At 39.0% G+C, this 16,860-nt stretch overlaps 4 protein-coding genes across 8 annotated transcripts; 1 reads left to right on the top strand and 3 right to left on the bottom strand.

Moving 5' to 3' along the window:
- On the top strand, positions 1,948 to 3,043 carry LOC109726356 (protein NRT1/ PTR FAMILY 5.10-like). Its single transcript, XM_020255893.1, has 2 exons — positions 1,948 to 2,222; positions 2,695 to 3,043. Exons 1-2 carry the CDS (start codon positions 1,948 to 1,950, stop codon positions 3,041 to 3,043), a joined length of 624 nt encoding a protein of 207 aa, XP_020111482.1.
- Positions 3,300 to 8,830, bottom strand: LOC109726604 (WD repeat-containing protein 20-like). 5 transcript variants are annotated; one of them, XM_020256308.1, is made up of 11 exons: positions 8,402 to 8,830; positions 8,005 to 8,322; positions 7,825 to 7,933; positions 7,637 to 7,730; positions 5,779 to 5,866; positions 5,599 to 5,682; positions 5,422 to 5,518; positions 5,232 to 5,319; positions 4,480 to 4,585; positions 4,316 to 4,408; positions 3,300 to 4,021 (listed from the first exon to the last, which is right to left on the bottom strand). In XM_020256308.1, exons 1-11 carry the CDS (start codon positions 8,546 to 8,548, stop codon positions 3,566 to 3,568), a joined length of 1,680 nt encoding a protein of 559 aa, XP_020111897.1. In that variant the 5' UTR covers positions 8,549 to 8,830; the 3' UTR covers positions 3,300 to 3,565. The 5 variants fall into 5 exon arrangements, with proteins under 5 accessions (XP_020111897.1, XP_020111898.1, XP_020111900.1 ...); XM_020256309.1 differs by having other exon boundaries at positions 3,300 to 4,012; XM_020256311.1 differs by having other exon boundaries at positions 5,422 to 5,454; positions 5,604 to 5,682.
- LOC109726463 (protein disulfide isomerase-like 5-2) lies at positions 10,180 to 14,261 on the bottom strand. The gene is made up of 5 exons (XM_020256049.1): positions 13,864 to 14,261; positions 12,674 to 12,777; positions 12,151 to 12,521; positions 11,340 to 11,647; positions 10,180 to 10,747 (listed from the first exon to the last, which is right to left on the bottom strand). Exons 1-5 carry the CDS (start codon positions 14,116 to 14,118, stop codon positions 10,418 to 10,420), a joined length of 1,368 nt encoding a protein of 455 aa, XP_020111638.1. The 5' UTR covers positions 14,119 to 14,261; the 3' UTR covers positions 10,180 to 10,417.
- Positions 14,500 to 16,792, bottom strand: LOC109726464. The gene is made up of 2 exons (XM_020256050.1): positions 16,627 to 16,792; positions 14,500 to 14,990 (listed from the first exon to the last, which is right to left on the bottom strand). Exons 1-2 carry the CDS (start codon positions 16,697 to 16,699, stop codon positions 14,776 to 14,778), a joined length of 288 nt encoding a protein of 95 aa, XP_020111639.1. The 5' UTR covers positions 16,700 to 16,792; the 3' UTR covers positions 14,500 to 14,775.

Below are 16,860 nucleotides of genomic sequence, written 5' to 3'. Positions count from 1 at the left end.
CTGTAGCTTGGGTTATAACCAAACAGGCTAGTTAAAAGTTAAAATGAGAACTCTATTTTCTGTTTTTAGGATTGAATATCAAGATTTACAGGCCAAATATATTAGGCTTGTGTACCCTGTTATGCTCTTTAGATTTATAAAATATTCATTTCATAAAAGAAAATTATTTTGCAGGAGAAATCTCATTATTAAAGGAGATCATTGTTACCGATTGGTCCATCGATTGAATTTTTTTTTTTTTTTTTGTAGAGAGAAAGACAGTGCATTATCCGCTTCGTTTATTTTTTAAAAATAAACTGAATTAAAAATGTAAAACAGCTAGATTTTCGAGCTTGAGACTTCAAATCATTTAGCAAACTGTACTAGAAAAGATCAAACTGATCAATTTAAATGTTAAAGCGACTGAGATGATGGTGATCATGGTTTCCCTCGCAAGATGCATCTCATTATATATATATATAGAGAGAGAGAGAGAGAGAGAGAGAGAGAGAGAGAGAGAGAGTCCGGCTATCATACTATCAATAGCACCGAGCGTTTGGTTATGTATTCCTTTCGCTGATAAAATGAAAGGAATTTGATATCATCTAGGCCTATGTGTGAATGATAGGGCCTGATTTAACTTATGATCTTATGAAATACATACATGTTGGGTCGAGCCCTAAATCTAATACGAAGCCCAAAACTTGCATTGGGACTAGATCCGGGCTAAAAATAGTAACTTAGTGCACCAAAGTCGTGGCCAAAATAAGACAAAGTTTCTTAGGTGACATATGAATCCGCTATTTCAAATACTCTAGATCAAGTTTAACGGAGCCGATCGACGATTCGAAAGTCGCAATATCGAAAATGAGCTGGAAGCACGGAAGGCTCCGTGCTTCCGATAGCATAGTAGCCTCACTCTATATATATATATATATATAGCCCAAAACTTGCATTGGGACTAGATCCGGGCTAAAAATAGTAACTTAGTGCACCAAAGTCGTGGCCAAAATAAGACAAAGTTCCTTAGGTGACATATGAATCCGCTACTTCAAATACTCTAGATCAAGTTTAACGGAGCCGATTGACGATTCGAAAGTCGCAATATCAAAAATGAGTTAGAAGCACGGAAGGCTCCGTGCACGGAAGGCTACTATACTATCGATAGTACCAAGCCTTTGGTACTATTGAGTTTTCTACCATTAGATTTACCCTTTGATCATTTTCATCCGTTAGATTATACTATTAAACCAACCACCCACTCAACTCTAGGGGACCACTATCAATTTAACCGGAACCACTATCATCCTAACCGCACATCCTTTCATCCAACGGCCGAAAACTCAATAGTACCAAAGGCTTGGTACTATTGATAGTATAGTAGCATAATTCTATATATATATATATATATATATATATATATAGCTATTGAGAATCTCAATAGTTTGTATAAAATAGTGAAAAACAAATCACCAAACTGGTTATTAGGTGAATTTTTATTTTATTCATTGGTAAATTTTGGAGTGCAGCATTTCACTTAAACCTTTTATTTGTGATTTTATTTTTTCTTTCCCCCAAGGTTATGAATTGGGTAAAAACCTTTTATTTGTGTTTTTATTTGAGGACACACATGACATGAAAGTAGGTATGGTGTGAGGGGTACCTATAGGTAATTTTCTCTTACCTAGTAAATTAATTTTCTTGATTGTAACATTTTTAACAAAATATTCCTTCAAGAGATTATATCTCACTAGATTAAAGAATATTTTCTTATTAAGCTACCAGATTTGATAGTAGAACTATAATTTTTTAAGAGTTTGAATATGTAATTTGCAAATATTGTAAGTTAATTATAGTTCCGATATTTCGAAATGTCCCTTCCCCCCCTCGCGAACTAAACTGAGACTCGAATCCTTGATCTTCTACTGCTATTTGATAGCATTGGCGCAGGGCGGGCACAAGCCGCGCATGCATGCGTTCGGGGCCGACCAGTTCGACGAGTCAGACCCGGAGGAGTGCAAGTCCAAGAGCTCCTTCTTCAACTGGTGGTACTTCGGCATGTGCGACGGGGCCGCCGCCACCGCCACCTTAGGCATGCAGCTACGTGCAGGGCAACGTCGTCGGCTGGGGGCTCGGGTTCGGCATCCCCTGCGCCTTCATGGCGGCCGCCCTCACCGTCTTCCTGATCGGCTCGCGGGCCTACCGGTGCCGCTTGCGCGGATATCGAGGCGGATTCTTGCATGGTGCAAGGGGTGGAGGTTTACTCCCTCTTGTCATGGGTGCAGTAGTAGCGAAGTGGAAGCGAGAGAGGGGCTCATAGTGCAACAATGTAGAGATGGTCAATTTTGTGAGTAAGTTTGATTAAATTTTAAATTTTTCAAATTTATGAAATTTCTGATATTATTATATCAAGTTTTGATATTGACAAAGTAGTTAAAATCACATGAAGTTGCTCTGTTCATTTCATACTCGGAATTTCATAAAATCAGATCCTCATATACTTTTCATTTAAGGGACCAGTTTAATAAAAGTGAACATAAGGATCAAATTGTACAAGTAATGGACTTTAGTAGGGGCCTATATGTGAACTTCTCAAAATTTGGAGTGAAGTACACAATAGCATTGAAGTTCAAAGGACCTAAATTACACACACAAAAAATAACCTATGGGATTTCCCTGAATATCTATAATATTAATGTAAAATCCTCATGACAGGTTTGCTGATGGCTCAAATTGTTTGTGTGAAACCAAGGATGAGGCCGATTTCATCGGCGTCGACGACGAAATCGCCAACGTGTTCACGATTGTCGGGTTACAAGAGTTCTTCTACGACCAAGTACATGATGTATTGCGAAGCCTCGGGATCGCGCTCTATTTGAGTACCTTTGGCGGCGTCGGAGATTTTGTCAGCGGATTCCTGGTCTCCGTCATCGACAAGGCGACGGCAAGGTTCGGAGAGAGCTGGTTCTGCAATAACCTGAACTGCGGGCATCTCGATTACTTCTACTGGCTCCTCGCCGGTCTCTGTGTCATTGAGTTTGTAATCTATCTCTATTTTGCGTGATCTTACGAGTAGCCTAAAACACAACTCTTTTGTTGTAATTTTACTATAGAACATTATTATTAGCACATATAAAAGCACTTGCTCATGGGTCTCTTTAGTGCTCACATAACAATTTGATTATACAGAGAAAACAGTAAATTGCACATTATTTGAAGTCCATGTAATCTAAAACATTTGTGCACATGGGGAAGTTACAAAGTTAACCAACAATGACAAGAATCTAGTTGAAAAATACTGTAACTTCGACGAATAATAGTATAAAAATAAAAACATGAAAGCATGTTTCCTTTAGATTGGAATATTTATCTGTACAGGAAGGAGCATATCTCATCCACCATTATTCTCTGCTGCCACACAAATGGCAAATATCTAAATCTAATAACAATCCTTTTATCCAGAAAATCTCATACCATGAGAGCTCTCTCTCTCTTTTTCTCACACCCTAAGCACTTCATTTCTACCCCTAATTTTTTTTAAAAAAGAAAAACTCGAATTAAATACCCACATAAATTTAACCTCAAATCACGAGAAAAGAACAGTGGAGTGTTGCTTTGAGCTCGAGCTACTTCCTTTAATCGACGACGACGACAAAGAGGAAGTAACAACTCTGTCTTTAGAAACGGCACTAGAGCTCACCGCTAAGTCGGAGGAGGAATTTGACCGGTTGCTCTCACCGTGCCCGGGCCGCACCCAGATCTTGATATGCCCCTCGCGGCAGATCGTGACGACCGATTCGTTGGTGATCGAAAGGCCGGAGAGGGGCTCCACGTGGACTCGGTGGGCAACAACCGGCGAGAGTTTCGGGACGTCACGCATGCTTGGAGAAGGTTGGAGGGTGCCCGCGGGGATGATGTTGTTGTTTTCCCAATGAGCAGAATGGCTTCCGCTGCTATAAGTCGGGGAGCCTCCCGGGGGGTGGTAGCGGAGGGGCACGACGATTTCGTCCATCACCAAGTCCCAAAGCAGCAGCTGCGTGTCCTGGTTATTAAAATTGTTAAACAAGAATGGCTTTTGTTACAGGTAGTTAAGAGATCTCTCTTGCTCCTAATGTTATACAGAACCCCAAAGACAGAATAAACTACAGTAAGTACATAAAGACAGTAACAAAAGTTAAATGAACGACGGTTAAAAGCACACAAACTTCTCAATTCCACAGTTATGACCAAAGGGACCACCTCATGATGATAATATTGTAGGATTTGTGGACCTATTAATCTGCTGGAGCTATAATAATATGGATAGATGATGATGGTCTCTATATTCATATATTACCTGACCCACGGATCCAAAACGATACATGACGCTTTCTCCTGATTCATCTGAATTCGGTGCCGACCAATAGGAATCGAAAGCAACTCCACTAACCTGCCAATCAACTTATTAGGACATTTTAATAATATTTCAGTACGTAAGAACATATACTTGATTAAACTCACCCACGAATTATGCCCCTCACCCCAAGCCACCGTCTTCCTTTCTTCCATACTCCATACCTGTACTAGATCATCTTCACCACCCGTCAACAAATACTTCCCGTCCGGACTATAAACAGTAAATAGGACCTGGTTAGATTTTCTCTGGAATAAATCAATCTATATGAGAAACTCAGTTCCCGGAGGATATTATATGGTAACTGTAGCACATTTGTGAACCCTAAAATACTTCATACTAAGAATGTACATCAATATGGTAGAAAAAAATGAATAAACCTAAGCAAGAAAAAATGGCTGACATGGGTATTTTTGCAGATAAGGACATGGGCAGGGATGGAGAAACAAAGCCAGTTCAGGCTTATTCTTTCATACATTACAAAGCTTAAAGACTTATAACAAATGCAGCAATGCAGACCTTAGATCGAAATGCATATACTTGTATGGTGTAGCATGTACAAATAACGGAAACAAACAATATAATGAGAAATTATAGAGAACGATGGAATAAGAAGAACCAGATGCCACGTTCATATTTGATAAGCTTTCTTCAATATTCCATATAAGAAATGCAGAAAACATTAGAATAAAACCTGATGTTTGTTGTTATGTAGGAAGTTGGAACGTTTCTAAATCTAAAGCAGGTGAGAATAGTCAAGATCAGAGAAAGGCATACAGATATGAAGAGAAAGATCATCGCTAAAATGCACTGTGAAATAAATTTGCAAAACACCTACATGAATGCATTATCTCATTACCTCCAAGCACAACATAGCAAAGCACCATAATAGCTTTTCCCACCAAATATTAACTGCTCCTTTGAGAAATCAAATACTCTTAAGTAACCTGCAAGAGTAACCCCATTCTGGTTAACCAAGCATAAAAATGTTACACATACAAATAATGTATAATGATGTACAGATCTGAGATGGTAGGTCAAGCAAGTACCATCTCTGCCGACGGTGGCCAAATATGTCCCAACTGTTGAGAAAGAAATGCTATTAATTGAACCTTGACATATATGCCATCTAGCAATTGGATTGCTCTGCAAGGAAAATAGCTGAATCTAGATTAAAAAAGTTCAACACAAGCCATGAACATAAACTAAGCAATCTCGTAAATTACCTTACTCGATTTTACGTGTGCAACAGTAAACTGAGTTGGATCCTTGATGACAGGAAATGAACAATCAGCAGTTCCATCCTTGCTCTAAATAGATTAAAGAACAATCAGCGGGTAGATTGAAGAACAATCAGTGGGCAATGATACTAATGACAAGAAACAATTAAGATAATCATGCCCTACTTTTTCATAGACATACAAGTTTCCATCAGCATGGCCGGCAACGAAAGTGCCATCACGTTCTGGTACCCATGCAAGACACGTACATCGACTGTAGAAACAGTGATAGTTAATAAATGATATTTTGCACAGTTGCAATAAGTAATGCAGACATAATTATACTGAGCCAATCATCAGCAGAATTAAAGTTCATAGAGGAACTGAACCATCGACCACCCATCACCCTCATTGATGGTGCACAAATCAAGAACTGCCTCCATAGAACCAATGGGGTCATCAAAGTGAAAATAACTAGACTTCTCTTGTGGGAATGAATTTGCATTTACATTGCAATTTTAAATAAACATTATGATGAGTATCTAATCAGTAGAACGCTTATTACTATCAAACAATATAATATAATATAAAACTGGAGAAATTTGAGCAATTTCATGAAGCCACATCATCATACTTATAGAAAACTCCTTTAAAAAAACTTACAGTCCAACTTTATATTTATAAGATAGAAATATCATAGTATCTTATTTAAATTAGACAAGGTAAAAGTATATTATAATTTGATCCTATATTAACACTCAACAGAAATTAAAGTAAAGTAAATAAGATTATAGAGACATACTCAAATAACATAAAGTGCATTTTAACTAAGATAGATTTATTTGAATTAAATGTGTATAGTATTCTATCTCTTCTTTTTCTTCGTTCTCTCTTGTCCTAATATAAATAGGAGTCACCAATCCATATTATGCTTTCCTGTAAGCATCAAATAGGAGGATAAGACTAGTCATGGCGTACGATTAAGTTTGGAAGTAAACAATAAAATTGCCCCAAAAAATTTTTTCCACCTTGAGGACATAAACTTCTTGTTTTATCATCTCTAGTTTCTTTATTCTACACAAAGACTATATCATCACTTAACCTTAACCACTATCTTCCTCTCTCAACATAGGCTTTCGTAACTTCAATAAAATAGAAGTAAACAATGAAGTACGAATTTATACCATCCAACTAAAATTTCATAGCAGACCACATCCTCTATTCTACATGAGTTTATTGTAGGACTAAGAGCAGGGTAACATAATAAATATCAAGCCGGATTTTTTAGATAGGTTGCTAATAATGACTAATTGCCATAATGATTAATTACCATAATGATTAATTACCATAATGTTAGTACGATCTATATAAAGCTTTTGTGCATCCCAATCCATAGTCATTGCACCGCCTAAGCAGGAGGGTCATGGGGCTGCAGCACTATATATAAAGCCATAAATGTCGGTGCATGCCACTGAGTGCTTCTAAACTATGTTATTGTATTATCATTGATGGGTGTGCTAGAAGTGACAAACCACCGTCGTGTGAATGGTAAGAAACCTCAATGCATTGCCTCACATACGGGGTTTTGGTTTGGGGTAGTCGACATGTAGACATCATGAGAGTGTCCTTCTTACTATACTAACAGACAGGACCCTCCTAAAGGGGCCTTTGTAAGCCTCCTTTTGATCGCATGCAAATAATATGGTAAGCATTTTTTAGTAAGAAAAGTTATAGTTATAACAAACATTGCAACACCCATATATTACTGATGGTCATCATGGTAACAGAAAATGATAAGATCACAAAAGCACAAAAAGCTAAAAACTTTGCAGATATGTACCGCAAGATATATAAAAGAAAACGACAAATACGAAATCTATCACTGGTGAATTTTGTTAGAGTGGATAACTCTAAAAACGCTTAATTGACCTTCAAAAAGAGACCTTTTTATTCATTTATATAGTCAAGTTCTATCACGATAACTTCAAGATCATATATAATCTCTAACGATTCAAACTATAGAGTAACAGTGGACAGTACATGCCTATTATTAATCACGCCTTCTTTGTTAAAATGCTGAGATGCCACAAGCTTCCTCCCAGGATCTTGCAATTGCTGTCTGAGTGACACCAAATATACTATAACAGCACAAAAAAGAAGTACAAAACTCACAATAAGATAATATGATAGTTAATAACATAGTAAACCAAGTTAGTAAGCAACTTTCCCCACCATCGCCGGAGTGAAGCCCAATGAGCAAATCATGCCCATCCTTTGCCTCGGGATCAAAGGCGTGGCACACCGGGTTCGAGTTGCTAAAATGGATGGACTTGATCGGATCCTGCGATAAAACCCACTATCAGTGATCATGCAACAGCATAAGGAAGCAAGTAGACGAGTAAAAGCAGAAACTTTGTCATGTGAATTGAGGTCACTGATGAAGAGAGTATCCGCCGCATTGAAGATAAGATAAGTCCCCTTGCCATCATAATTCGCGGTGATCTGAGAACAGCTCGATCCAGCCGAAGCTCCGGCCGGCCCTCCGATCCTACTACTCCCCGATACGCCGCGACTCGCACCATTCCCCCCAACGAAGCTAAGAGCGCGACTACCGTTTCCGGCTCCGAGGAGCCTCGCCGCCGCCGACCTCACCCCACCGCTCGAGCTCGAGGTCGACGGCGCTGCCGAATTCTGATTCGGAGGCTTCTCCTTCAAGTATGCAACAGTCAACTACCAAAGAACACGTAAGATCAACAACAGCCCTAAAATTGGGACCCCAAAAGCCCTAACCCTAACCCTTGAGCGGTACCTGCGAGACGGTTCGGCCATGGGAGTGGTGGGGCACGGCCGCGGGGTGCGACTTCTCGTACAGGAGCTTGTATCGGCCCTCGGGGGTCTTGAAGTAGGTCTTGAGCGCCGGCGATTGGGAGTTCGCGGCGGAGGACGACGCGGCCATGGTCGGCGAAGCTACAGTTTCCGAGATTGCGATAATGGCCGCAACACGATCATCCTCTCCCTCTCCCCCGTCTCGTTCGCACTCTGTTAGGAGAAGATAAGGATTGGGGAGAAGGAGCGTTAGGGTTTTAGCGATGGAGATGGTTGAGAGGAGAGGGTTAGGGTTAGGGTTTCTTCGGACTCCTCTCTTCGTCGCTCGTGAGATCGTTAACGGCTTCGACGCGAGAGAGAGAGAGAGAGAGAGAGAGAGAAGGAAGGAGAAGAAGAATTGGGAGAAGAGGGGGAGAGATGTGACCCCAAAAAAATAAAAACTCAAAAAGAAAATTGTATGAAGACCCCTTAACTTTGTTTTGTTATTACATCCCTCCAGTTTTGAATTTTAAGAATTGAGATTTAGGTTTAGTTTGGTATTGTATGAAGCTTATCTGACCGTATTAGATAAAATAAAGTTGAATAAAAATATATAGTGATATACTTTTGCGTTTTTAGTGGGATCGCAAAAAATATATCGTAACCAATTTATCGCGATATATGGAACTTAATAATACGTACAAAAACAAACACAGTAATTTTTTATCGTACTTTCTCACTGCACCTAACGTTTTTTCGCAATTCCATCCGAAGCCTTACGCTTAATTTGGTATTAAGATCTATCTAAGGTTATTAGATAAAATAGAATTGGGATAAAAGAATATTGGAATATGCTTATGTATTTTTTGGTGCGACAGTGAAAAATATATCGTAACCGACTAATCGCGATATGTGAAACACAATATTACGTAAAAAAATAAATAGAATATTTTTTCATCGTACTTTCTCATCCTACGTAAAGCAAACAATCCCAAATGAAGTCTCAGTTAATTAAATTAAAAATGTTATAAAATTTATGTATCTTACTGAAGATAATAAATATAAACCTTTTTCAGCCAATAAAGCTAGAATCATTAGAAATTAACAAATTAAAAACAGTAGAGGGGCCAATGTCAAAATAGTAGTTTAGTTGAGGGGGTTTTTGTACATTTTCACCGTAGGGGAGATCTGGACCGTCCGATGAGGGGCTTTTCGGTGCGAGAGTACGTAGATTCAGCGGTGGACGGTGGTGGTTGATGGATATCCCATGGTGTGACGTGGGGAGATCTGGACCGTTCGTTTGGGGGGAGCTGTAAAGGTTGGTTTGGTCAACTTGATCGGATTGTCAATGGCGTCGCTGGGCCGGAGTGGGCTTTATGATCGGACGGTTGAGAATGAGAACACGTGTCAACAAAAAATGATGTAATATTAAAAAGGCTATGATGATGTAATCATTATTCGGCCTAGGGCCTTTTAAGGATATAGAAGCTTCTTGAATAGTAATAATAATAATAAGAAAGCTTAGCAATTTTTTTTTAAAAAAAAAAGAGAATAAAATCTTGTATTGTTCCTTGATTTGGTACCCTTTATTTTCCTTTTAATATTTTTTAAATTTCTAAATAGTCACATCTATTCTATTTCATTATTTAATTACATAATAACAAGATGTTTTCTTGCACATGCATTTTGTTTTAAAAAAACAACATCTAGACTCTGGACAAATAAAAAGTCTCAAAAAGCACTTCAGCAAAAGCTCTTTTTTTGTCCTTCAATTTCCCACCATTTCAGAATCCACACAAACAGCAAAGAGAACTATGTAATACACAGAACAAAATTCTGACATGGAAATTCCAAGACAACCATAGTTTCAAGCTTGTAACATGGGCTAATTAGCTAATAAACTGTTGAATAAATAATGTGATACATGTGATCTACACAAAGAGATTGTTCTACAAAAGTGTCAGTCTCTGCAAAATGCGAAGAAATGTCGCCAAGATAGATAGATAATAAGATCTCGCACTCAGTCTTCTTTATCACCTGGTGAATAACCTTCACCCTGGCTCGCTCTCTCGGGTATGGGTTTATATGAGCTTTCGGGTTCGACGCGAGCTCTTCCTGTTTGCGGAGAATCATCTGCGCTTTTGCTAGTCAAATGTTGGATAAGCATGAAAAGAGCGACCGCGAAGACGATAATGTAAACCGTGTTGATGTTGATTAAGGAGTGAATGAAACCGAGCAGCGAAGGGCCGCTGATCTTCTTCGTTATAGTTCTTCCTTCTCGGTATCCTTCGAGAAAACGGCTTATCTGGGAGCCTTGATCCTCCTCCTCTAGCCTTTCCGAACCAACAACCTTTTCACCAAGAAGCAGTTCGGTAAGATGTCTATAACTTATTGGACCGTTGGTAAGCATTGAAATGATTCGCGAAGAAGATAAACTACCGAAAATTCTCATTTGATGTGAACAAGTAATCTACGCGAGGTACGTAAACACTAATGATATAGAAGCACTTCTCCCTCTAATACAAATTTTGTTACTATTAGTCCATTTCTTATCCTGTTTACCTACGCAACATTCACTTGTAGGTTCTTATTCCTGTTATAACAAAACCATTTCTATTTCCTTCTTTCTACTATATGACATCAAAGTTGACATAGCACCATTTTCAAGATCTATGTGACTAAATGTTTTATGATCTCCAGTCAGGTCTAACTTGCAGAGAAAAATATGAACAAATCACTATCTTAAATTATTGAGATTCTTCCTTAAGAGCAGTTGCAGACATATTCATATGAGAAAGACAGCAACATTCAGTGACTAGTGAACAATAAGACCTCTAGGAATTTAACTGAAAAGAATTGGCAATATTAGTGAAAAATGGAAAACCATGTTTTAAAAAAAAATTTATACGAGTAACATTCTTGAGAGAATAATCTCAACTTACTAGTTGATATTCCTCATTCCCGTCCCAAACAAGCAATTTTGGAAGTTGCGAGCTCTTGGAGATGCCAAATGAATCAACAAACTCTTCCCACTGCTTGAATCCAACATAGCCGAATATTAGGTCACGATTTGCAGTAGCAGCAGACTTCAAAACTTTAACTAAATTCACTGATTTTTCATCGAACTCATCCTGCACAATCGTCAGAACGATTTTCCTCTCTTCATCAGTCAACAACTTCAGTGTTTCCGAGTTAACGGGAACAGTGAGAGGAAGCAGGGCTTGCTTTATAAAATCTTCCAAGAAATTCCCTACAAGCTCAACATGACAATCTAATTACGCTACTATGGACAAAAGCATATGCATGAGAATCAGAAATGAAAAAATTGAGATACTTGTATTTTGTGCCAAATAAATTCAGTAATGTAAATGGAGGAGTCTTATAATGGCTCTGTTCAGCTTGAATGGAGCTTCTGTAGAAGTGATGTTAAGACAAGCTGTTCGAACAACCAACAATTTTTTTTTATTAGTATCTTCTACAGCTTTTTGCTACAGCGGAAGCAGAAGTTTCAAATAGAGGTTTTTCTTTTGGAGTACAAAAGATCGTTTTAGCTTCGCATCACAATAAAAGCTCCGAACAATTTGTTAGCCAAACTCTTGATTTCTTGAAGCTTCTGCTTTCTCACGGAGGAGCCATTTCAAAAACCACATCACATATGTGCTGATGTGCATGGTTCACTTCTGACCAACTCTCACGCCCCCGAGCTCATTTCAAGACCAAAAAATAAATTAGGATATGGGTTAGCCAATTTACCTTCAAAAGGGCCATAGAAGACATTTTGCTCATTGTATTTCGGCTGAAGGGATACCAATGCCGGGACCTTATCGAAATCGTAGAAAACCATCATATCCTCAGAGAAATCTTTTGCAACTGAAAACCATGCTTTTTTCTTGTACTTACTTCCATAATCAGTAATTACAGATTCATTCAACCCAAAGCCTATGAATATAGGAAAATTCATGCCAACTGTCTCAATGAAGCTACGGACTGCAGAATCTGACTCGAGGAGAGAAACATTGGGTGCAACAAACTTCTTAAGAAAACGAATAAGCAACTCAGCCTTTCGGGGTCCTGTATATTCAACAGGGATACCGTGCATAAAGAGCTTCAGTGTAGGAAATCCACTGCATTAAGAAATAGAAATTAAAGGAAATAAATAAGTTTGCTGTACAATTAAACTTTTTTAAAGTGCATATACAGATCTAAATTAAACAGATAACAAAACTTCTTGTCTCATCGAGATTCAACTGAAAAATTTAAGGAGAGAACAACATACTCAATTTCATATTTGGAAGCTAGTCTTCTGTACTTGTCAGCGTCTATTTTAGCAATCACAATAGGTTCATTCAGCCCAGCTAACACCGGAGCAGCTGCATCTAACTGCAGAAACACCATAAATCAAAAAATTATCACCTCTCCCTTTGAACTGAAAGTTCGGCTAATAGCACAGCCTGAAAGTTATCATCTCAAATATGGAAGTCTATATCACCTCTTGTTTAGAAAAGGATCATTTTATTAGTTAGTTGGTTGTTGAGAAGGTAAGAAAAAAATAATCTGGATTTTTAATGATAGACAAATTATCCTGGAGGTGGAATAGACTTTCTTGAAAAATCATGTCATTGGTACTGCACTATGGATTCTTACGTCGTAATCACCAAACGAAACCCCCCGTCCATCAAACTGATAACCGTATAACTTGTTCTCACATCCAAACAAGCCCTTCTTTATTTACGGTTTGGGGGTGTTTGGATTGATGTGATAGCAATTACTACCATAAATCAAGTCTGGTAAGAGTAGAAACATTAGTTCTGGCTTCGATCAACATGACGTCGAGGAGGTCCACCGCTTAGTCATGGGCCCAATTCCATGAAAAATAGCTTAACCTCCAAAATGTAGCCCACGGCTAGGCAGACGATCTCCTTGGTGCTGTTGTGGTCAATGGTGTAACTATGTTTTCTATTTTCACTAAAATTGATGTATGGTTTAGTCGCAATTATGTCAACAAAAGCGCAACCATAGTAGAACTTTGACTTCGCTCGCATTTTCAGCTCTCTACACATTTCCCGGTTTTTAGTACTTGGATCAACCTATTACCAATTGTCCTAAAATTAGCACCGAACACTCCACAATTAAACACTTAATTTCTCTTCATTTTTAGAACAATCGCACCAAAAGGATCACCAGGAAATCCAAGATTCCCATACAATTTCCTATTAGCAGCATTATCTCTGGTAATTAACAAAACTAACGGAAGGGAATCGATCAGAGCACTAAATCAGTTTCAATTTACAAAAGGCCCGACCCATAACCATAATTTACCGCACAAACTAAGCAAGATATCATAGTTTTTCGATCTCTCGCATGAAAAGGAACACAAACCTCAGATCAATCCAGATCCTGCATCACCGAGAGAGAGAGAGAGAGAGAGAGAGAGAGAGAGAGAGAGAGAGAGGTGGGGATTGGGACCTCGGGGGAGAGGCGTTTGCAGTGGCCGCACCAGGGGGCGTAGAAGTCGACGAGGATGAAGTCGAAGGCGGCGACGGCGGCGTCGAAGGTGGACTCATCGAGCTCGATCACGGAGCCGTCGACCGGGAACCCGCCGGCGGCGGCGGAGGCGGCGCCGCCGCCGAGGAGCGCGGCGGAGGAAACCCTAGCCCAGATCCACAGTAGGAGAAGCGGGATCGCCGCGGCTAGGGGATCCGCACGGCGAAGCGTCGCCATGTGCGCCTCCTCCTCGTTCCGTTTTACTACTACTTCGCACTTCGCACTCCGCACGGGGTTATTTACGTGAATCGCTCATGGGCAAATTGTCAAATACGTCGTGCGAATAGGAATTTTCGATCTGGTCTAAGGATTTTCCCCTTTTTTCTTTTTATTTTTGGGCCATAACAGTTTTAGAATTTATGCCAAAATAGTGTTTTATAAATAAAATTCTCACAAATACATAAATTTGACTATTTTGTTTTCATATTGTCAATTTAAACCGTTTTTAATTCAATAAAACTTTACAAACCCTGCCGAACATTATTATAGACTATAGTTATGCACAGTTACGCACTTCTCCATTACTCAAATAAACTCAAAATGAGAAGTACTAGATCTTAAAAAAAAAAAAACAAAAACTTTAAACACCTGGTGATCTAGAAATAAGATCTAGAAATAAAAACACGAGATAACCGCGAAGTGTAACCAAGGTACAATACAAGCACGCACTAATACACTATCTTGGCCACAACCTACAGATTACGTGGTAAAGCATCCGTTCATCAAATTTAAGATTGCAAGAAAAGGTAAAAAGAGCAAATAAAATCGAATGGCTTCGACATCGCCGTGCAAGGAACATCGAAATTCTTTGTTGTTTCCGACATTCAGAGACAATCACACAGAGCCGGTCTTCTTCTGTTGGAAGATGACGGCGAAGACGGGAACGGCGACGCCGATGCTGAAGGCCGTGAGCACCGAGAGAGTCATCTTCAGCTTCTGGTGCTTCATCCGGTCCAGGTTGTACATGTGCTTCGCGTGGAGGTAGTACGGCTCGTCGTGTGCATGCGCGCCCATTCTCTTCGCGCCGGTGCCATGTATTCCTCGAGAAACTGATGCATGAAACAAGTGATATAGATTGCAAGAAATATATATAAAGTAAATGCGGCGAATCCACTGACTCAGGTCAGGTTAATCGATAAAAATTCCGAGAGAAAACAACATGGCTACGATTATGAGCTCAAACTAGTAGGTGGAAACAAGACGTAGGGTGCTTATCTTTCTCAAAAAAAATGAAAAAAACAATTCCTTGACCAAACCCTCCGCAGTTTCAGTGATCATTTACGACAAATTTGAATCTAATAAAAAACGAGCTAAAATGGTTCTGAAGCTCATCAAACATGTCCAGGACCTCTGTTAACTGAGAAATGAAGATCTAGCCCCAGTTCGTTCAACATATTCCCAATCCAAAGAGAACATTTCCCGACTCTTTTAACATTTTTGCTATCACTTGCTATGTCTTACTTAAAACCCAGAAAATGTACAGAAAATATCAAATGGAATGGTTGATTTAGAATAATTTAAAACCACGTTTATGATTGAGCATCTCACTGATCTTAGGACACTACTGTAGGCCACATAATTGCGTGCCAATTCAGTTAGGTCAATCTATTTGTATCGTAGGCACATCGATGCACTATAACATGGGTTCAAGACTTCAAGTATCAACCAAATTGACAATATCGATGCGGTAAGGGAATCAAAAACAAATTTATGTGGTGTGAAACATAAAAACCTGTCTAAAGTTCCTGAAAAGTTACATCGCGGCGCTAAGCTGGTTAAATCTAAAGCTATACAGCATAGAAGGCTCGTCGATGCACTATCATATGGATCAAAATGTCAACCAAATCAGCTATATTAGCTATGCATTAAGCCTAGCAAAAAGCCGAGGAGGAGATAAATCACAACATAGAACATGATTAAACTTCCATAAAACAACAAGATAGGAAAGTAAAAAACTTAATTACACTTCAACAAACAAATTAGCTACTCAACTAGTCCATCTAAGTACATAATTGCCTCATCTTCTTATGCCGCAATTATACCAAATCTAAGCTATACGTACACCTTGAGAGGACTCAGTATTGTTTTAACCTGTACTCTAACATATAGCTCGACGTAGCGATGAAGCAAACATCTACAATTACCTAAAATCATACTAAACCCCAATTCTATACTTCTATAGAAAACAAATACTTGTAAAATGGAGATGAATCACAACATAAAACCTTATTAAACCCTAATTACGTACCACGAACAAATTGCTCAATCGATTATGGAGTATAATTGCGAAGAAAAAGGAAAATACAACTAAAATCAACCATACAGACGCATTATAGAACTAAAGCTAACCCTAAATACTGTATAAAGCAAATCCCTGCGACATAGATAAAAAATCACAACCTAGAAACCTGATTAAACCCCAATTACACCCCACAAACGAATTATTAAGTCGATTATCGAGTAGAATCGGGAGGAAAAACGAAAATACAACAAAAATCACCCAAAATCAACCATTCCGATGCATCAAAGAGCTACATCAAAAGCCGACTACAGTAACAAAACAAATCCCTGCGTCATGGAGCAAAATCACAACATAAAAGCCCGATTAAACCCTAATCACACGCCACATACGAATTATTGGGTCGATTACCGAGTTGAATCGGGGAAAAGGGGATTGTTTGTTACCTGATTTGGAGAGGGGGGATTCGGAGGAGACGAAGAGGTTGATGCGCGATCGGAGAGCGTTGTTGAACGCCATTGTTGCTACCGCGGATTTGTGCCTCGCTCTTTGATTTGGTTTTGCTTTTGAAGAGGTAAGAGGGTGGGGCGTAATATGCACGCATTTTAATGCGGAACCCCAGGATTATTCTCGAAGATGGATAATCCCACAACACTATTTTCAATATTAATTCATATGAA

This window comes from Ananas comosus, linkage group 21, assembly GCF_001540865.1.
Source record: "Ananas comosus cultivar F153 linkage group 21, ASM154086v1, whole genome shotgun sequence".
NCBI lineage: Eukaryota > Viridiplantae > Streptophyta > Magnoliopsida > Poales > Bromeliaceae > Ananas > Ananas comosus.
This window is presented reverse-complemented; position numbering and strand designations above follow the sequence as displayed.